The sequence below is a fragment of the Panthera onca genome, chromosome C2 (assembly GCF_046562875.1).
Source record: "Panthera onca isolate mPanOnc1 chromosome C2, mPanOnc1 haplotype 2, whole genome shotgun sequence".
Classification (NCBI taxonomy): domain Eukaryota; kingdom Metazoa; phylum Chordata; class Mammalia; order Carnivora; family Felidae; genus Panthera; species Panthera onca.
In genome coordinates, this window is record NC_138347.1 from 80,687,364 (window position 1) to 80,703,539 (window position 16,176).

At 46.5% G+C, this 16,176-nt stretch overlaps 1 protein-coding gene across 6 annotated transcripts in view; it reads right to left on the reverse strand.

Annotated features, from left to right (window-relative positions):
* The window catches only part of ST6GAL1 (ST6 beta-galactoside alpha-2,6-sialyltransferase 1), a 485,891-nt gene that overhangs the window by 389,521 nt on the left and 80,194 nt on the right, over positions 1 to 16,176 (reverse strand). For all 6 annotated transcript variants that reach the window (XR_009612253.3, XM_060639503.3, XM_060639498.3 and 3 more), the window contains 2 exons: positions 10,663 to 10,798; positions 5,005 to 5,640 (listed from right to left, as the gene is read on the reverse strand). Coding sequence is in view for 5 of the 6 variants with exons in the window: in XM_060639503.3 (XP_060495486.2) it covers positions 5,005 to 5,590 (586 nt within the window). In the remaining variant the exon portion in view is untranslated. The remainder of the gene's footprint in view (positions 1 to 5,004; positions 5,641 to 10,662; positions 10,799 to 16,176) is intronic.

A 16,176-nucleotide genomic window follows, 5' to 3' on the forward strand; every position in this document is an offset into this window, starting at 1 on the left:
CTTGCCCTTAGACCTTAGATCTTGTAATCTACTGCAAGGAGGAAACCAATAAATGAGCCCAGCAACCTCTACTCAAGATAATTACAGACTGTGATTAATACTATGGCACAGATAAAGTGAGCTGTGTAACAGGGGCCCTGAAGGGATCTCCTTTGTATGGAGTGATGATTTGGGACGTGCTGCTGCCATCCAAAGGGAGGCCAGGCACAAGAAGGGTTTAGGGAAGTATATTTCAGCCAGAGGGTGCAGTACTGTGGGGACCCTAAGGAGAGTAAGGAGACGAGTGAGGTGAGAGAAAGAAAAGATGCGTTAAAGAAGCTGGCAGGAACCCGGCCACACAGGCTGTGGAGGCCACAGGTATGAAGTCTGGATTTTATTCTAAGGAAGAAAAAAAAAAATCAATCAAAGAAGAAAACTTTAAAACAGGCCACTAAATTGGGCTCATAAAGAAAGAGGACAGCATCCTCGTTTGCCAAAACAGTGCTTTGCTAGTGAAGGCAAAGAAGTTCTGAAATCAAATAGGCCTCCGGGAAGTCGCCAGGAAAAATCCACAGCTACTGGGAGCCCAGCAAATGAGCCCTGCAAGGGGAAGGCTGCAGAAAACAGGGGCCACCACTTCTGTTTAACTTAGAATGAGAGAGAGGGACACAAATTAGAAAATGAAGAAATAAATGCACCACCATATGCTCAGGATATAACTGCATGCCAAGAATATTCAACAGAATCAGCTCATTAGTAAATTCATCAATACACCAAAATCTACCGCCTCCAGGTATAGTAACTCTAAATAGCTGGAAATAATAATGAAAGAAATTTTATCATAGTTTAGACCAACCTCTTTGTGTATTTTCAAATGAGCTTAATAAATCATGTAAGCATATTTGGAAAGCTGAATTCTGGTTCTGGTCAGGAAAACTAGATATAATACACATCAGGGCGAGGAAATTATGGCCTGAAGGCCAAAACTGGCCCATTCTCTGTTTTGCAAATAAAGTTTTATTGGAACATAATGAGGTTCATTCATTTACTACTGTCTAGTTTGCTTTTCCACTACAACCGCAGAGTTGAGTAGCTGTGAGAGACACTCTATGGCCTCAAAACCAAAAATATTTGCTGCCCAGCCCTTCATGGGAAATGTCTGCCGATCCCTGATACAAACAATCATACCTTCTGAGCTACACAATCCAGGGATGTCTTCTCAGTCCTCATTCTGCACAAGAACTCCATCTGCCCAGAATCTGCCCAAACTCCACTCCCCTTGCCTTGCATATGACACACACCCAGTTCTCCCTGTTCCTTCTCACTGGCCTTCTGAATGTCTCCGCCTTCCCTGTTCTTTCTCCACCTCTTAATGTTTATTTATTTTTGACAGCGAGAGAGACAGAGTGTGAGCAAGCGAGAGAGACAGAATGTGAGCAGGGGACGGGCAGAGAGAGAGGGAGACACAGAATCTGAAACAGGCTCCAGGCTCTGAGCTGTCAGCACAGAGCCCGACGCAGGGCTCGAACTCACAAACCACGAGATCATGACCTGAGCTGAAGTCGGACGCTCAACCGACTGAGCCACCCAGGTGCCCCTCTCCATCTCTTGAATGTATACTTTCTCTAGGTTTTCTCCTCAGCCCTCTCCTGGACTAAACTATCACCTCAGCACAAAGGACTCCTCAATCTGATCTCCCACCCTGACCCTGCCCCGGAATCAAATACCCAATCGCATAGATATCTACCCAGGAAATTGACAAACACATCAGACTCAGCATTTCCAAGACAGCACCTGTCTTCCTCTAGAAGCAGGCTCCCCTGTGATAGGAGACAGCCCACTCCCAGGCTAGAAACTCTGGCACCTGCTGATCACTCAAGGTCATTTCTAGTTAGACACCAGTTTCTGCCTCTTCTCAAATCAGACCCACCACCACGATCACTGCTCAGACAATCCTGGCACTTCTCCCCCGGAAGTTCTCAACTAGAATGCCCTTCTCCTATGGGAGAGCAAGTAAGTGAGAATATGAAGGGATTTTTTTTTAAGCTGATAAGGGATTCATCACATCAAAATTTTTATTTTATGTTTTATTTGAGAGAGAGAGAGAGAGTGAGTGAGTGAGCGGGAGAGGGGCAGAGAGAGAGAATCTCAAGCAGGTTCCATGTTGAGCATGGAGCCCGATGTGGGGCTCAATCCCACGACCCTGGAACCTGAGAGTTGGACACTCAACCGACTGAGCTATCCAGGCACCCCGCTGTCTCTGTTTAAAATATTGCTGTTCTGCAGAAGATCTTGTTAGAAAAGTGAGCTCTGTCACTACCAATAAGCACAACACTATAATGGATATTTAAAAATAATAGAAGCACTGATTCCTACTGTATCTTCAGGTCCTGAGATTCTGTAATTTTACTGATTACATGAGGACTAATTGTCTCTTTTGGCCTCACCTACCTGAATAATTTTCAGCCTTTCTGTTTGAAAACGATTACGGGAGTAGGCATTCTTAACCTGGGGACTGTGGACCAACTTCATGGGATTCATGAATCCCTAAAATCATGTGCAAAATACCTGTGGGTTAGGTGTGTATAAAGTGTGTGTGTGTGTGTGTGTGTGTGTGTGTGTGTGTGTGTATTAAATCAGTCTACGCGTTTTTCCAGAGAGAAAGTCCACAGCTTCCAGCCAATTATTCTTAGAGGTCTCTGTGACCCCACAAGGTTAAAAGTCAGAATCTATCAATTTGCTTTTTTAAGAAATCCTTCACAGTTAATAAAGATGGAAAGCCTGTCCATATTTATAAACATGTGTGCAACACAAAGAAATGCAGTTGCTTTAGGCTCCTTAGTTCCCTTATTGTGAGAGAATGTGTTTTCCATCCTTGTGAAATGAATCAGGCTAAAGAAAGCAAAGCACAGGAAGCCTTCCTCTTCTGTCAGGCTCTGGAAGGTCCTGGAGCAGGTGAGGTCATATGTCTCCTTTTTTATTCCCTGCACATAACTGCCAGGAAAAATGGTCTGAAAGGCTCTCAAAGGAAGAAAAGTAGACCCAAATGGGATTCTCTGCAGCAGAAAGAAGTGGTGAGATCACATTTTGTGCTTCCCCAAATAGTCAGTACTTCCTAATAAAAGCTGCCAAGGTGACTGGCCCCACCCCCACTTCTGCTTTTGCCTTTCTGGTTTCTTTGGGGCTGTGTTTTCTAAAAACTCAGTGTGGAGGTTTTTTGTTCATCCGAATGGATCCTTTCCTCCATCCTTTCTTTCTTCCTGATTTTTGCTCTGTAGTGGTCATGCTTAGAATATCCCAGGTGCTAGCTGATGCTCTTTTTCACGTGAAATCATCACTGTCTACCGGGGCAGAATTGCGTTGCGGTTTCAGGGACAGCCCGATACTTCTATGAACTGGAACCGCCATCTGTATTTTTATGCACCGCATACAAGTTTGGAGTGATTTGCATAAACGTTAGAATAACCTTTTTCTATAGACTAGAGTTATAGTTTCAACTGTGTATTTCCCTGGAAAAACTTTGATCTTGAGACGTAACAAAAATTGCACGTTGGACTTCAAATGTTCTGCTTTTTAATAGGGCATCTCCTCTGGGCATTTAGCCTAACAAATGTTTCAAGGAATTCATTCATTCTTTATAAACTTTTTTTTTAAGTTTATTTTTTTATCTTGAGAGAGAGAGCAGGAAGGCTGAGAGGGAGAGAGAGAGAATCCCAGGCAGGCTCAGCACTGTCAGCACCGACCCCGATGTGGGGCTCGATCTCAAGAACTGTGAGATCATGACCTGAGCCGAAATCAAGAGTCAGACGCTTGACTGAGCCACCCGGGCATCCCTCATTCATTCTTTTATTCCTTCACGGATCTATCAACAACACAGAGCAGGAGCTTAGAATACAGAGGGGAAAGAGAGGGGGTAGGCCTTTTGCTGAAGGCCTGGGAGCATCAGGCAGCATGCCTCTCCCATAGCCTTCCCACTCTACCTGGAACCTGTCCAGCTATGTCTCCACTATTGAACATATTGGATGGTTTCAAATGGTTTGCTCTTACACACTGCACCACTAACAGGGGTTTGGGGCGGATAACTTAAGTGACTAGAGGGGAAATATCCACCGCAGTGGGTCCAGAAGACCAAACAAAGTAAGGTTAGTTTCATGGCTCCTTTTGTGTCCCTTGTAAAACTGTTTGCCCGAGGGATTGTGATAATGTGCCGTGTCTCCAGCCTCAAACCAGCCAATGGTGGGCACAGTAATTTTCAAATATTTTTGATACACGTATATGTAAGGTCTCTTAGATTTGTTTGCATTTTCATTTGAAACAATAGCATACTTCTAAAACATTATAACCAACAGGGATAACGCTTACTGTGCACCTGCTGTGTGCCCAGCGTGCCTTGCTTTTTAATCCTCCCAGTAATCCCGTGACGTCGGGACAATTACTGTTCCCATTCAACTGATGAGCTAAGTATTGGGGCTCAGAGATTACACAACTGATAAACAATGCACTGTCACTACAAACCGGGTCCTTTGACTCAAAGGCCTGGACACTCATCCTCTCTGCTCTTGCACCTATAGTGGTCATAGCTTTACAATAAAATTTGGCAGGGGCACCTGGGTGCCTCAGTAGGTTGAGTGTTCGGCTCAGGTCATGATCCCAGGGTTGTGGGATCGAGCCCTGTGTTGGGCTCAGCACTGAGCGCGGAGACTGCTTAAGATTTTCTCTCTTTCCCTCAGCCCCTCCCTCCCCCTGCTCATGCTCTCTCTCTAAAGTGAAATTAATCCATTAATTAGTAAAAAAGAGACAAGCAAAGCTGCTCTCGTTGATAAAGATGCTGGCAGCCTGGATCCCCACCCTTTCAGCTGCCCTATGGTACCTCTGACTCCTACACGAAGGCCTAAAAACACTGTCGTGGGCCCACTCTGCCAGTCCACGGAGCCGCACGTGGGCCCTTCCTCTCCAGTCCCACCCACATGCCCAGCTCCACGGGGGCACTGGCTGCTCAGCTCACCTTAACACCCCAGAACCCACCTATTTCTCGGCCGAGCTGGGAGGACTTCAGAGATCCTGCCGATGAGACCACAGCACACGTGCCCCACGGCCCAGCCTTGGTCCTAATGTTCTCCTTGGGCAGGAAGCCTTCCCACTCGGAGGTGTTGAAGGGAAAATCTGTGACCTCTACCATGGAGACGTTCACACGTTCCCGGAGGTGGCAGTGCAGGGCCTCGGCACTCAACTTGACCCCCGGCCCTGGCCCCTTATAGGACACTTTATACTTGTTCATATTCAGGTAATTCCTCCAGATCTTCTGCAGCCTGGGGATGAGGTTTTTGGAAGAGCTGTCCTTGTTCCACACCTGGAAGGAGGCCTCCGGCTTGGCCTTGGCTGGGCCCCGGGGGCTGCTGAGGGCCTGGCTGCCCCTGTGGGGGTCCTGGGCGCTGCTTGAAGTCTCAGCCTGTTTCTCCAGACCTCTCAACACCTGGAAATCCTTGCTTTGCAACTTAAGGGAATCATAGTAAGTCCCTTTCTTCTTCTCCTTCCACACACAGATGATTGCAAACAGCAGAAAGGCCAGCACACAGCAGCTGAACTTTTTCTTCAAGTTGGCGTGAATCATAATGAAAGACGTGCTCAAGGTAGCCACTCTGTTCTGAGCAGGAAACAGGCCTAAAAGAGGTAAGACGAGGCAAAAATTTTGTTTAGGTACACAAACCTTTGTTTAGGTAAACGAAACCTAAAAGTAGTGACAGGCAAGAGGTGGGACGATGAGCCAGGCAGCGGATTCAGGGTGAGGAGACTCACTTCCAACCTTGGTCCACTTCCCACCAGGCCCGCGGCCCACAGCAGCTTGAAGTCTGCATTCGGCCTCGGTTTGGGCTCTGAATGTAGACAAGCAGTCCTCAGACACCCCTTGTTCTTCTCTGAACCATAAACATGTCCTGTATTCTCTGACGACTCCTTCGTACGCCCTAAGTCTTGGTCTTGCATTATCTTGGCCTAGCTCCCTGACTATACTCTCGAGCTAGGTGAGGTCAGGAACCATATCTTACACATCGTTGGGTCCCTAGGGCCTTGCGTGGTCTGTCAGGTGGAGGCACGCATGCTTGAAAAACTAGCAGAAAGAAGGAAGAGCAGGATAACTGGTCTACATCACAAGAGTCCGAACTCCCTGAAATCCTAAGGGGCCCAGCATCCTTTTTAAGATTGCCAGAAAGAGGGGCGCCTGGGTGGCTCAGTCAGTGAAGTGTCTGACTCCTCATTCGGGCTTAGGTCATGATCTCACAGTTTGTGAGTTCGAGCCCCAGGTCGGGCTCTGCACTGATGGTGCGGAGCCTGCTTGGGATTCTCCCTCTCTTTCTCTTTCTCCCTCTGCCTCTCTCTCTCTCAAAATAAATAAATAAACTTTAAAAACCAATTGCCAGAAAGAGACCTCGGTCCACAGACAGGGGCTGTGACAGACAGACCTGGGTGTGGCGCACCTCTCTAAGGGCTTGGGTGTTGGACTCCTACATGAGAAGACCACCGACGGTTAGCTCACAACATGACATCCAGTTTCGTGGCGTGCCCCGCAAGAGTACTATCCGGTGGCAGGATGCTGACCCCCCTCATGGTAAAGCAGAGGAAATCTTGGTAAGACAGCACACACGTGACCAACTCAGGAGATAAAAACAAAGACGCAGGAAGCACCTACGATGGCATTTCATCTAATTTCACCATAAACCAGGGCCCCTGTGATGCACAACCCTAGCCAGTACCACGTGCACAAGTGTCTAAAGGGAAGGGCATCTCCTGAGCCGTGCAGAGACGCCCTGACCATCATTAGCCATGAAGGTGTTAGAGTCTCCATATTCATAGGTTAGCAACCCAAAGCTCTGAGAGGTTAAGAGAAGTGCCTAGGGTCACAAAGCTGAGTAAATGGTAGCATCGAAGTTCAAATCCAAGTGCACCGGGGTCCATAATCCATGTCTCTTTCACTATAAACCTGCACTAAACTGTTGCAAGTTCTGGAATGTGGATTTTATGACACACATAGAGCCTAATATGCCCCCTTACATCTGGGTAAAGACCTACTTGGCTTTCCCGGAATTAATTGTGTAACTAGATGGCAAATGGAAGCACTTTGAACTCAAACAATGATCTGTATCTTTTGGAAAACATTAAATTCTCTCCTAAATAACTGGGTTTATTTACCATAATGAGTCTAAGCAATCACCTCTGGGGTTCTGCTAACCCACTAGAGACCCATAGTTCCTTCCCATGGAACCCACAGCTAAGGATATCTGGCCCAAGACATAGGAGTACTGGACTAGGTATTCACAAAACCTGGCTTCTCTCTCTGTTCTTGATGACTTTGGGCAAGTCACTAAACCTGTCGGCACCTAGGTTTACGTACAGTAATCCCTCTCTCATGCACAGACTACTAGGAGGACCAGAAAAAAATGGTGTTTGAACCAAGTCATTGTAAAGGCGTAGCAAGTGTTCTGAACAGACCAGAGAGCAGCCCCTTGGCTCAGGGCCATGTGGACGCCATGTGCGACAGGGAGAAATGGCAGAGTGGAACACTTGACTTTCAGGTCCTCATCTGAGACTTTTCAATGTAAGTGGCTTCCAGACCGTTCCTGGAACCCATGGGAAGTACCATAGGAACCAGTGGCTCTGGGGAGAATGGGCTCTCGCCTTGGGCTGCAGAAGTTTTGGAAGTGACGAAATGTACAAAGGGAGAAAAATGCAAACCTATGATCATGAAATCGGGGAGGGGCCTTGTTACATGTCAGAAAATTAAGGAATTCAATTTCCTCAGACACTCAGCCCAGCTAATTGCGTGACTACAATAGCTAAAGAACTCAGAAGAAGGGAAAGGAGCATTTAAAAAGTGCCTCCAGTATGGTATGGTAGGCTCTTTAGCTGCAATGACTAATTTATTTCTTTTAATGTTTATTTATTTTTGAGAGAGAGAGAAAGAGAGAGAGAGAGAGAGAGAGAGAGAGAGAGAGAGAAAGCGGGGGAGGGGCAGAGAGAGAGGGGGACAGAGGATCCGACATGGGTCCTGCACTGACAGCAGTGAGCCCAATGCGGGGCTCAAACTCAAGAACCTTAAGATCATTACCTGAGCCAAAGTCAGACACTTAACTGATGGAGCCACCCAGGCACCCCTGCAATGTCTAATTTTATCTTTACTATAACACCATGAGATAGATATTCACAGCCCCATTTGAGAAAATGAAAACACTGATGCTTAGCAAAGTTACGGGGCTTCTCCAAAGTCAACCAGTAGTCAGTGCCTGAACCAGGATTCCAACCTAGGTCTATCTGACTCTAAAAGTTTATTGTCTTTGCACTAAAAGACATCTGTGTTGAAAAACAATGAAATGTCAGTGTTGACCAAACTCAGAAATCAGGGTCTCAGAAATCAGAACTCAGAAATCAGGGTCCCTAGAGGGACAACTTAACCCACAGACAATCATAGGAAAAAAACACCTTTGCCATCTGCAATGTCCCAGCCCTGACCAGTGTGCACTGTTTTACCCTCAGGCAGCCCCTTCACAAAAATTAGGCTTATAAGATCCACAATAACCCTGTCAGGTAAGCACAGGAAATCATATTAGCTCCATTTATAATTGAAAGAACTGATGTTATAGGAAGGAAGGGAGGGAGGGAGGGGAGGGAGGGAAAGGGAAGGAAAGCGAAAGGGAAAGGGAAAGGGAAGGGGAAGGGAAGAAGGAAGGAAGGAAGGAAGGAAGGAAGGAAGGAAGGAAGGAAGAAGGGAGGGAGGGAGGGAAAGGGGAGGGAGGAAAAGGGAAGGGGAAGGTAAAGGGGAAGGGGAAGGGGAGAGAAGAGAAGGGAAGGGAAGGGAAGGAGGAAGGAAGGAAGAAGGAAGGAAGGAAGGAAGGAAGGAAGGAAGGAAGGAAGGAAGAAGGGAAAGGGAAGGCGAAGGGGAAAGGAGAAGGGGAAGGGGAAGGGAAAGGGGAAGGGAAGGGAAGGGAAGGAGGAAGGAAGGAAGGAAGGAAGCAGGGAGGGAGGGAGGGAATGGGAAGGGAAAGGGGAAGGAAGGAAGGAAGGAAGAAGGAAGGAAGGAAGGAAGGAAGGAAGGAAGGAAGGAAGGAAGGAAGAAGGGAGGGGAAGGGGAGGAGAGGGGAGGGAAGGAAGAATTTCCAAAGTTGCATGTGTGACTAGAAAGCAGTGCAGTAAGTTGGGACTTAACTCTTCTATGTATGAGTGAAATGAAACAGGAGGTAGGGAGGTAGGACCTGATTCACTATCTAGAAGCTGAGGCTTGGAAGGAGCTGGTGGTCACCTTCTGGCCATCACCTACTGTCCCAAGGTTGAGGGTCTCAAAAAAGAAGACCTCCTCCAAAAAGCCCGGCACAACAGTCCTGCCACTTTAAGACAGCCTCAGCCTTTAGGGTCATGGCCCCAGTGCACTCATCGGAAAGCTTACCTCAGGGCTCCCCAGGTCTCCTAACACCACCCTCTGTTCAGGCTCCAAGTCCAAAAACTGGCTGGAGTTTCTGGTCATGAACACAGAGTATTTCAAGACCCTTTTTCCTCTCTCCTGCTGTTCTGAAGAGACAGGGACTAAAGCAGTTCCATCTAAGCAGCCCAAACTGAAGGAAAGGAGTAGTAAAATTTTCTCCCCTGTTTCTCTGGGGAAACACACCAAGCTTTGGATTTTCCAGACGTCTTAGCCCCTGGGCCTTTGCACTGCCATAGTCTCTCGCTTGTCCACTTGCCTGTCAACCAGACAGAGTTACCTTTCTGCTTCTGCCCTCCCATGGAACCCCATCGGGTTTATATCAGGTGCTAAGCAATGCTCACTTTTCCTGCTGACCCCCTGCTAGAGGGGAACCCCTCCTGGCTCATTTCTGAAACCCCAGTGTCCCGCACAGGACCTGAAACTGACTGGGTACTCAATAAAGGCTTACTGAACTGATGGGACTAAGTCAATAAATCTTTGCTACCCCCACCAGGCTTCTAGAAGAACAGGAACAACCCACATTATCACCTACAAAGAACAAGCCAGGGGCCTCTGGGTGGCTCAGTTAGTTAAGCAGCCGACTTCTGCTCAGGTCATGATCTCGTGGTTCATGAGTTCGAGCCCCGCATTGGGCTCTGTGCTTACAGCTCAGAACCTGGAGCCTGTTTCGGATTCTGTGTCTACCTCTCTCTGCCTCTCCTCTACTCGTTCTCTCTCTCTCTCTCTCTCTCTCTCTCTCTCTCTCCCTCCCTCCCTCCCTCTTTACACACACACACACACACACACACACACACACACACACACACATAAATAAATAAAACATTAAAAATTATTTTTCAATAATAAATAAAAAGAACAAGCCAACACTAAACCAACAGTAAGAAAACCCCGGTCAAAGTAAGGTTCCTGCCCTGGTTTGCTCATCACTACATGCCCGGTACCAAAGGAAGGACTTGGCACAAAGTAGGTGCTCAAAAAAGGTGGGCTGAATCACAGAATAACTTCAAGTCTCCCACTTCCCATTTATAAAAACAGGCAAACCACCTATTCCCACCACTCACCGAATCGGAACACATAATACATGAGGAAAACAGCGAAGCCGCAGTGAGACATCGAGACCCTGTGACTCCTGGCCCCATATTCTACCACCCCATTTCTTAATTAGGAATGTACCCCTTTGCTGCTCCATAGTCCAAGCTTCCAGGTCTCCTTACCTGCTCCCGGCTAATCCCCCTGGGGCTGCAGGCCCGGCAGGTCCTCAGGAACCAGCACTATTCTCCATAGGAGGAAGGTTGGCTTTATGGGGTCTGGAGGCCAAGGCTCATTTTTCTCAGGATGATCAAAACACATCTGCAAAGGCCAAAAAAGAAAAAGAAGCAAAAAAAAAAAAAAAAAAAAAAAAAAAAAGAGGACGTTAAGAGCTGGTTTCCAGGAGGGGCAGGGTTAAAGATTAACAAGGTGGTCAAGCACCTCTGAGAGTCTTTTGACTCAATCCAGGAAGCCCGGAGGGCTCAAAAAAAGAAACACAAAGAGACAAGAGCCCATTACAGGTGCTGAGCTCAGGGTTGGGAATAGCAGAGAAGTCCTGGAAACAGACCTATATTAGATAAGAACATGCTAGAAGGATAAAGCAGGCACCACAGAGCAACCTGGGAAAGAAAAGGATTGTTTAGTCACTGGTGTAGGGGTAAGTAGCAATTTGGGGAGAGAAGATTCAGCTCATCCCTAAATACACTCTAGACAGATTTTTCAAAGTTATTTCTTATCGGGGCACCTGGGTGGCTCATTCGGTTAAGTGTCAGACTTCAGCTCCGGTCATGATCTTACAGTCTATGAGTTCGAACCCCACATCAGGTTCTGTGCTAACAATTCGGACCCTGGAGCCTGCTTCAGATTCTGTGTCTCCCTCTCTCTCTGCCCCTCCCCTGCTCATGCCCTGTCTCTCTCTGTCTCAAAATAAATAAAAACATTAAAAAATATATTTTTAAGTTATTTCTTATCAAAGAACACTTAGTGATATGTGAAATTTCTATCAGTATAATGCTAACTGGAAAAAATAGGTTGTAAAACTATATATAATATTCTAGTCAAATCCAAAAAATAAAAATTTTAATGTACATGTGAAAGGACTAGAAAAAAACAAAACAACACTGGATGGTAGAATAATGTTTTCAGCTTTTACAATTTTTTGTATGTTCCAAAATTTCTAAAACGTATATGCATTACTCTTAGAGTTGGAACACTATTACAAAAATAAATAAAATTTTAAAAAGCTACAAACAGAATTCGATATTCGAGCGTCTGACTCTTGACTTCAGCTCAGGTCATGATCTCACGGCTCATGAGTTTTTGAGCCCTGCAGCCCCATGTCAGGTTCTGTGCTGACCGTGCAGAGCCTGCTTGGGATTCTCTCTCCCTCTCCCCTCTGCCCCTTCCTCGCTCACTCTCTCTCTCTCTCTCTCAAAATAAATATATAAACTTTAAAAAAAAAAAGAAAGGAAATATACATATATAACACAATATTAATTAACTTAAAATATACAAGGTAATACGTAATAATATACAAAATGTATAGATAATTGTGTATGAATTTATGTAGCAACCGGGGGAAAATTCTTCAAACACTGTAACAAAAAAAAAGTGAAACAGAGAATGTTATCTGTGCATCCATCGTTGTGACTAAAAGTTACTCACGTCCAAATATCTAGGAAAAAAATGTACCTGACTGAGACCTGATGAGCAACTGGTGAGCAGAGAGAAGTTCTCATCTTTCAGTCTGACTTCATTACGCTTCTTATGCTACTGGCAAAACTGTTAGGGACAACACTGAAAGTACATTTCAACCTTGTGTATCAACCCCACGCACACTATTGGGCTGGCCTTGAAGCCTGTCCTGGAAGATGCAGCGTTAACAGAACTCAGAGGAAGCCAGAGTGGCCACAACTCCCTCCCTCCCTTGACCCAGGAGGAGACACCCGCCCGCCTTGCTTGCCTGGTGTTCATACCGGCAGGAGGACAGCTGTGGGCGGGCCCTGGGTATGTCACACAGGGCAAAAGCGAGAGGTGCCTTGTGGTGTTCCTTGTCAAAAACTCAGGGGGCTCCTTATCAGATCAAAGAACTGGCGCCCAGGCACTCCTGGTCAAGTCCTAAAATAGCTCTGAGACCTCTTCCTCTTTTCATGTCATGTATGTTTCCTTTGTGGCATAAGACTTCGTAATTACGCATGCGTTCGTATGATTATCTGATTACCAGCTGCCTCCTCTGCTAACAATGTAAACTCCTTAAGTAGGAGCCTTCTCAGACTTCTTCACTACCATCTTCAGTGCCTGGATGAGTGTCTGGCACCTGGGAAGCACTCGATAATTATTTGTTGAATGAGTGAAAGATTACCAGGCCTTCAGAGGTCTATGCTTCCCTCAGGCCACACTGATGGAAAGGTTCTTTCTCTTCTTTCTTGGCACCCTCATGAGGAACACTGAGGGTAGCCCCCTGCCCTCTAGGTGACGCCTCTTGCCTATGAGTGCTGATTCGCTGCCAACCCCCCCCCCCCCAAGCTGCTAGACCATGTGACTTGTTTGAATTCAGGGCACAAATAGTTAATGCAAATCTTCCTGTCCCTATCGATTGCACCTGTTCAGAACAACTCACCCTCCTAGGATGTAAGAACCACTCCCTGCCCGATTTCCAAAAACCAAGTAGCTGAAACAAAAGTGGCCCAATTGTTGATGTCCATCTACCATAGGTGAGGAGAGTCTTCCAGAAGTAGTCACTGCTGCTCGTAAGGCTGCAGTGGTGGTGAACCTCAACCAGCTGCAGGAATTAGAATCCTCAATTCTCTGGGTGAGAAACTTTGGCCATCAGCTACCATTTATTTGGTACTAGCCGTGTGCTCAGCATGCAGGGGTTGAGGTTAAGAGCTCTGGGATTACACAGATTGGGGGCAAGAGTCCAAACTCTCTCACCAGTTACGTGACCTCTGGCAAGCTACTCAACCCTCTAAGACTCAGCTTCTTTATCTGTAAAATGGGAGTAATAATAAAAGACCCTATCTCATAGGATTGTTTAAGTAATCAAGTAAGGTGATACGCCCATAGCGATTACGATAGGCTTGTGACAAAGACCATAGGCATCACTTCATTTACTCCTCACCATCCCCTCCGGTGCACCCCATGACTGTCCCAGATTACACATGGGTAAGCTGAAATAGGGAAGAGGAGTAATTTCTCAGAGTAACTCAATTGTGGCATTCCAAATGCCCTGTGCTCTTGCACCCTTTGTTGCCCTGCAAGTAAATTTCCTTCTGATGAAATGTCTTTTCCTCCCCTGTTCACACGGGGCCACACCCACTCAGTCCCCCACCATCCCCTGCACCAGTTTATGTGTCCCTGGACTCTGAAGACTTTCTTGACTCCCCCCACAGAGATCCATACAACTCCACTGTGCCTGTTCTGGCTCTCATCAGACTACGTGACATTTAGCTGTTTGCAGGTCTGTCCCACCCAGACGGAGCATTCCTTTAAGGTGTATTTCGGGCCACCCCACATCTAGCCAGGTTCGGAACCATAAGTGGGACGTGCTCAGTTGTGTCTGAATGAAACAGCGAAGCTAGCTCTGACACCACCCTTCCCCATTCCCCATGCCCTTCAAGGATCAGATCCAAACTCATCCTCGCACCCGCCCGTCACCTTCAGTTGTGAGAATCCCCTTTGCAGCACTGTCACTGCAGAAGCTTATTTTGTCTGTTGGATACACAGAGTGAGAGGGAATTTACCACCTCCTGGGGGGTGCATATAGCTTTGTGAACAGCTCTGCCCCTTAGAAGGTCTTAAAATGAAGAGAAATCAGCTCCCCCATAAAAATAAACTAGGGGGTTAAGCTCTGCTTTTTGGAACCACATAGATTCAGAATGAGAACCACGATGACATGTGGCGCCTGTGCTCAGTGCTGAGAACTTCACGTGCACCAGCTCATTTCATCCTCACACAACCCCATGCAGACCTCACCACCTGCTACCAGCATCGGTGAAGTCATTTCGCCTCCACCGGGACACTCTTCTTCACCCCTTGAATATTTTTGCAGCTGGCTCACTGTAATTCTCCCCACGCTGTTTCTGTCCTGACTCGTGGTGATATCAACATCCACCTATAGAACGGTTCTAGTCCCTGGTCTCTCAGTGAATCTCTTCTACTCCAGTGATCGTGCCTTTAGCCACTCACCCCCAAGGTCATATCTCCGATCTTATCATTTTCATAAAAGACTCCACAGTCTTGATTTTCAGGACCACCACCCCCACACACCATTCCTATCTTTGTAGCTTTGTCCAACTAGTTCTGACCTCCAACTGTCTTCTGTGGTTCCTCCTACGACCTTCTCATGGTCTCGCACTTCCTTCACAGCCTCACTTCCCTTCCTTCCCAGATTAAACTCCACAGTCACTCATTAAATTGAGCTCCCCCATCACACAATATTGGATAAACCCCAATCCTGGTTAAAGCCAACTCTCTGTGCCCCTCCACACCTGCGAGCATACAGCTGCATATGTAAAGAAAATCAAAAAACGATACTTAGTGGAGTTTGCCTCAAGTTCATGATCATAAACTGCCTCCTTTATGCTTCCTAGTAATCACATGCTACTTTTCTAGTCAATTCACCTGCCACTCACCTAGAGGACTATGTGACTTCATCCCCATGAAAAGTCCCCTCATCTTCCCCTTTCCTTGGTGAACGTGCTACTTACTCATAGAGAGAAAGGAAGCTACCAGAATCGAATCACCACATGTGCACCTCTGTACCACAGCTATTCACCTTACCTGCATTTATGTCCAAATGATGTCTCGTTACTATGGATGAACTGGCTGCACCCAACACTTGCTGTACCCAACATTTGCTCCACTAGAACTCATATTTATTTTTTAAAATATTTTTTAACGTTGATTCATTTTTGAGAGACAGAGACAGAGTGCAAGGGGTGGGGGAGTGGTGAGAGCAGAGAGAGAGGGTGACACAGAATCCAAAGCAGGCTCCGGGCTCTGAGCCATCAGCATAGAGCCCGATGCGGGGCTCGAACCCACGAACCACGAGATCATGACCTGAGCCAAAGTCAGACACTTAACCAACTGAGCCACCCAGGCGCCCCAATGTGCCACTAGAACTTACATACTCTTCTCTGCTTAAGGATATTCTTCTATAAAATCTCCCCTTTTTCTTCTGCGTCATATGTATCCCTCTCTCAAAGACGATGCTTATCAGCACATAGACATGCTATTGTTTCTCCTATCTTAAACAAACATACAAACCCCTCTTGGTTGATGTGAGGCAACATGAAACACACAGCACCACCTATGAAAAACTCTCATCCAAAATGTTTCACCTGTTATATAATCAAGCCCTTACATGTCATTCCAGTTTTGAGAAAACACGGGCGAAAGAACAAGTTAAATGACACCACAGACAGAAGCCAGAAAGCAGGGCATTCTACAGAACTGAACTAGTTTCATCAACAGGTCAATGGGCATGAAAAACAAACGCCTTAAAAGGCAAAAATGTCATATGCAATATGCAGACTTTGCTTGAATTTTGATTTGAACAAAATACCACCAGGGACAAATGGGGTCCCATTATCAAATGGGGATATCTGAATATAGATCTGGTATTAAATGATATTAAGAAATCATTGTTGGGGTGCCTGGGTGGCTGAGCCAGTTAAGAGTCTGACTTCAGCTCAGGT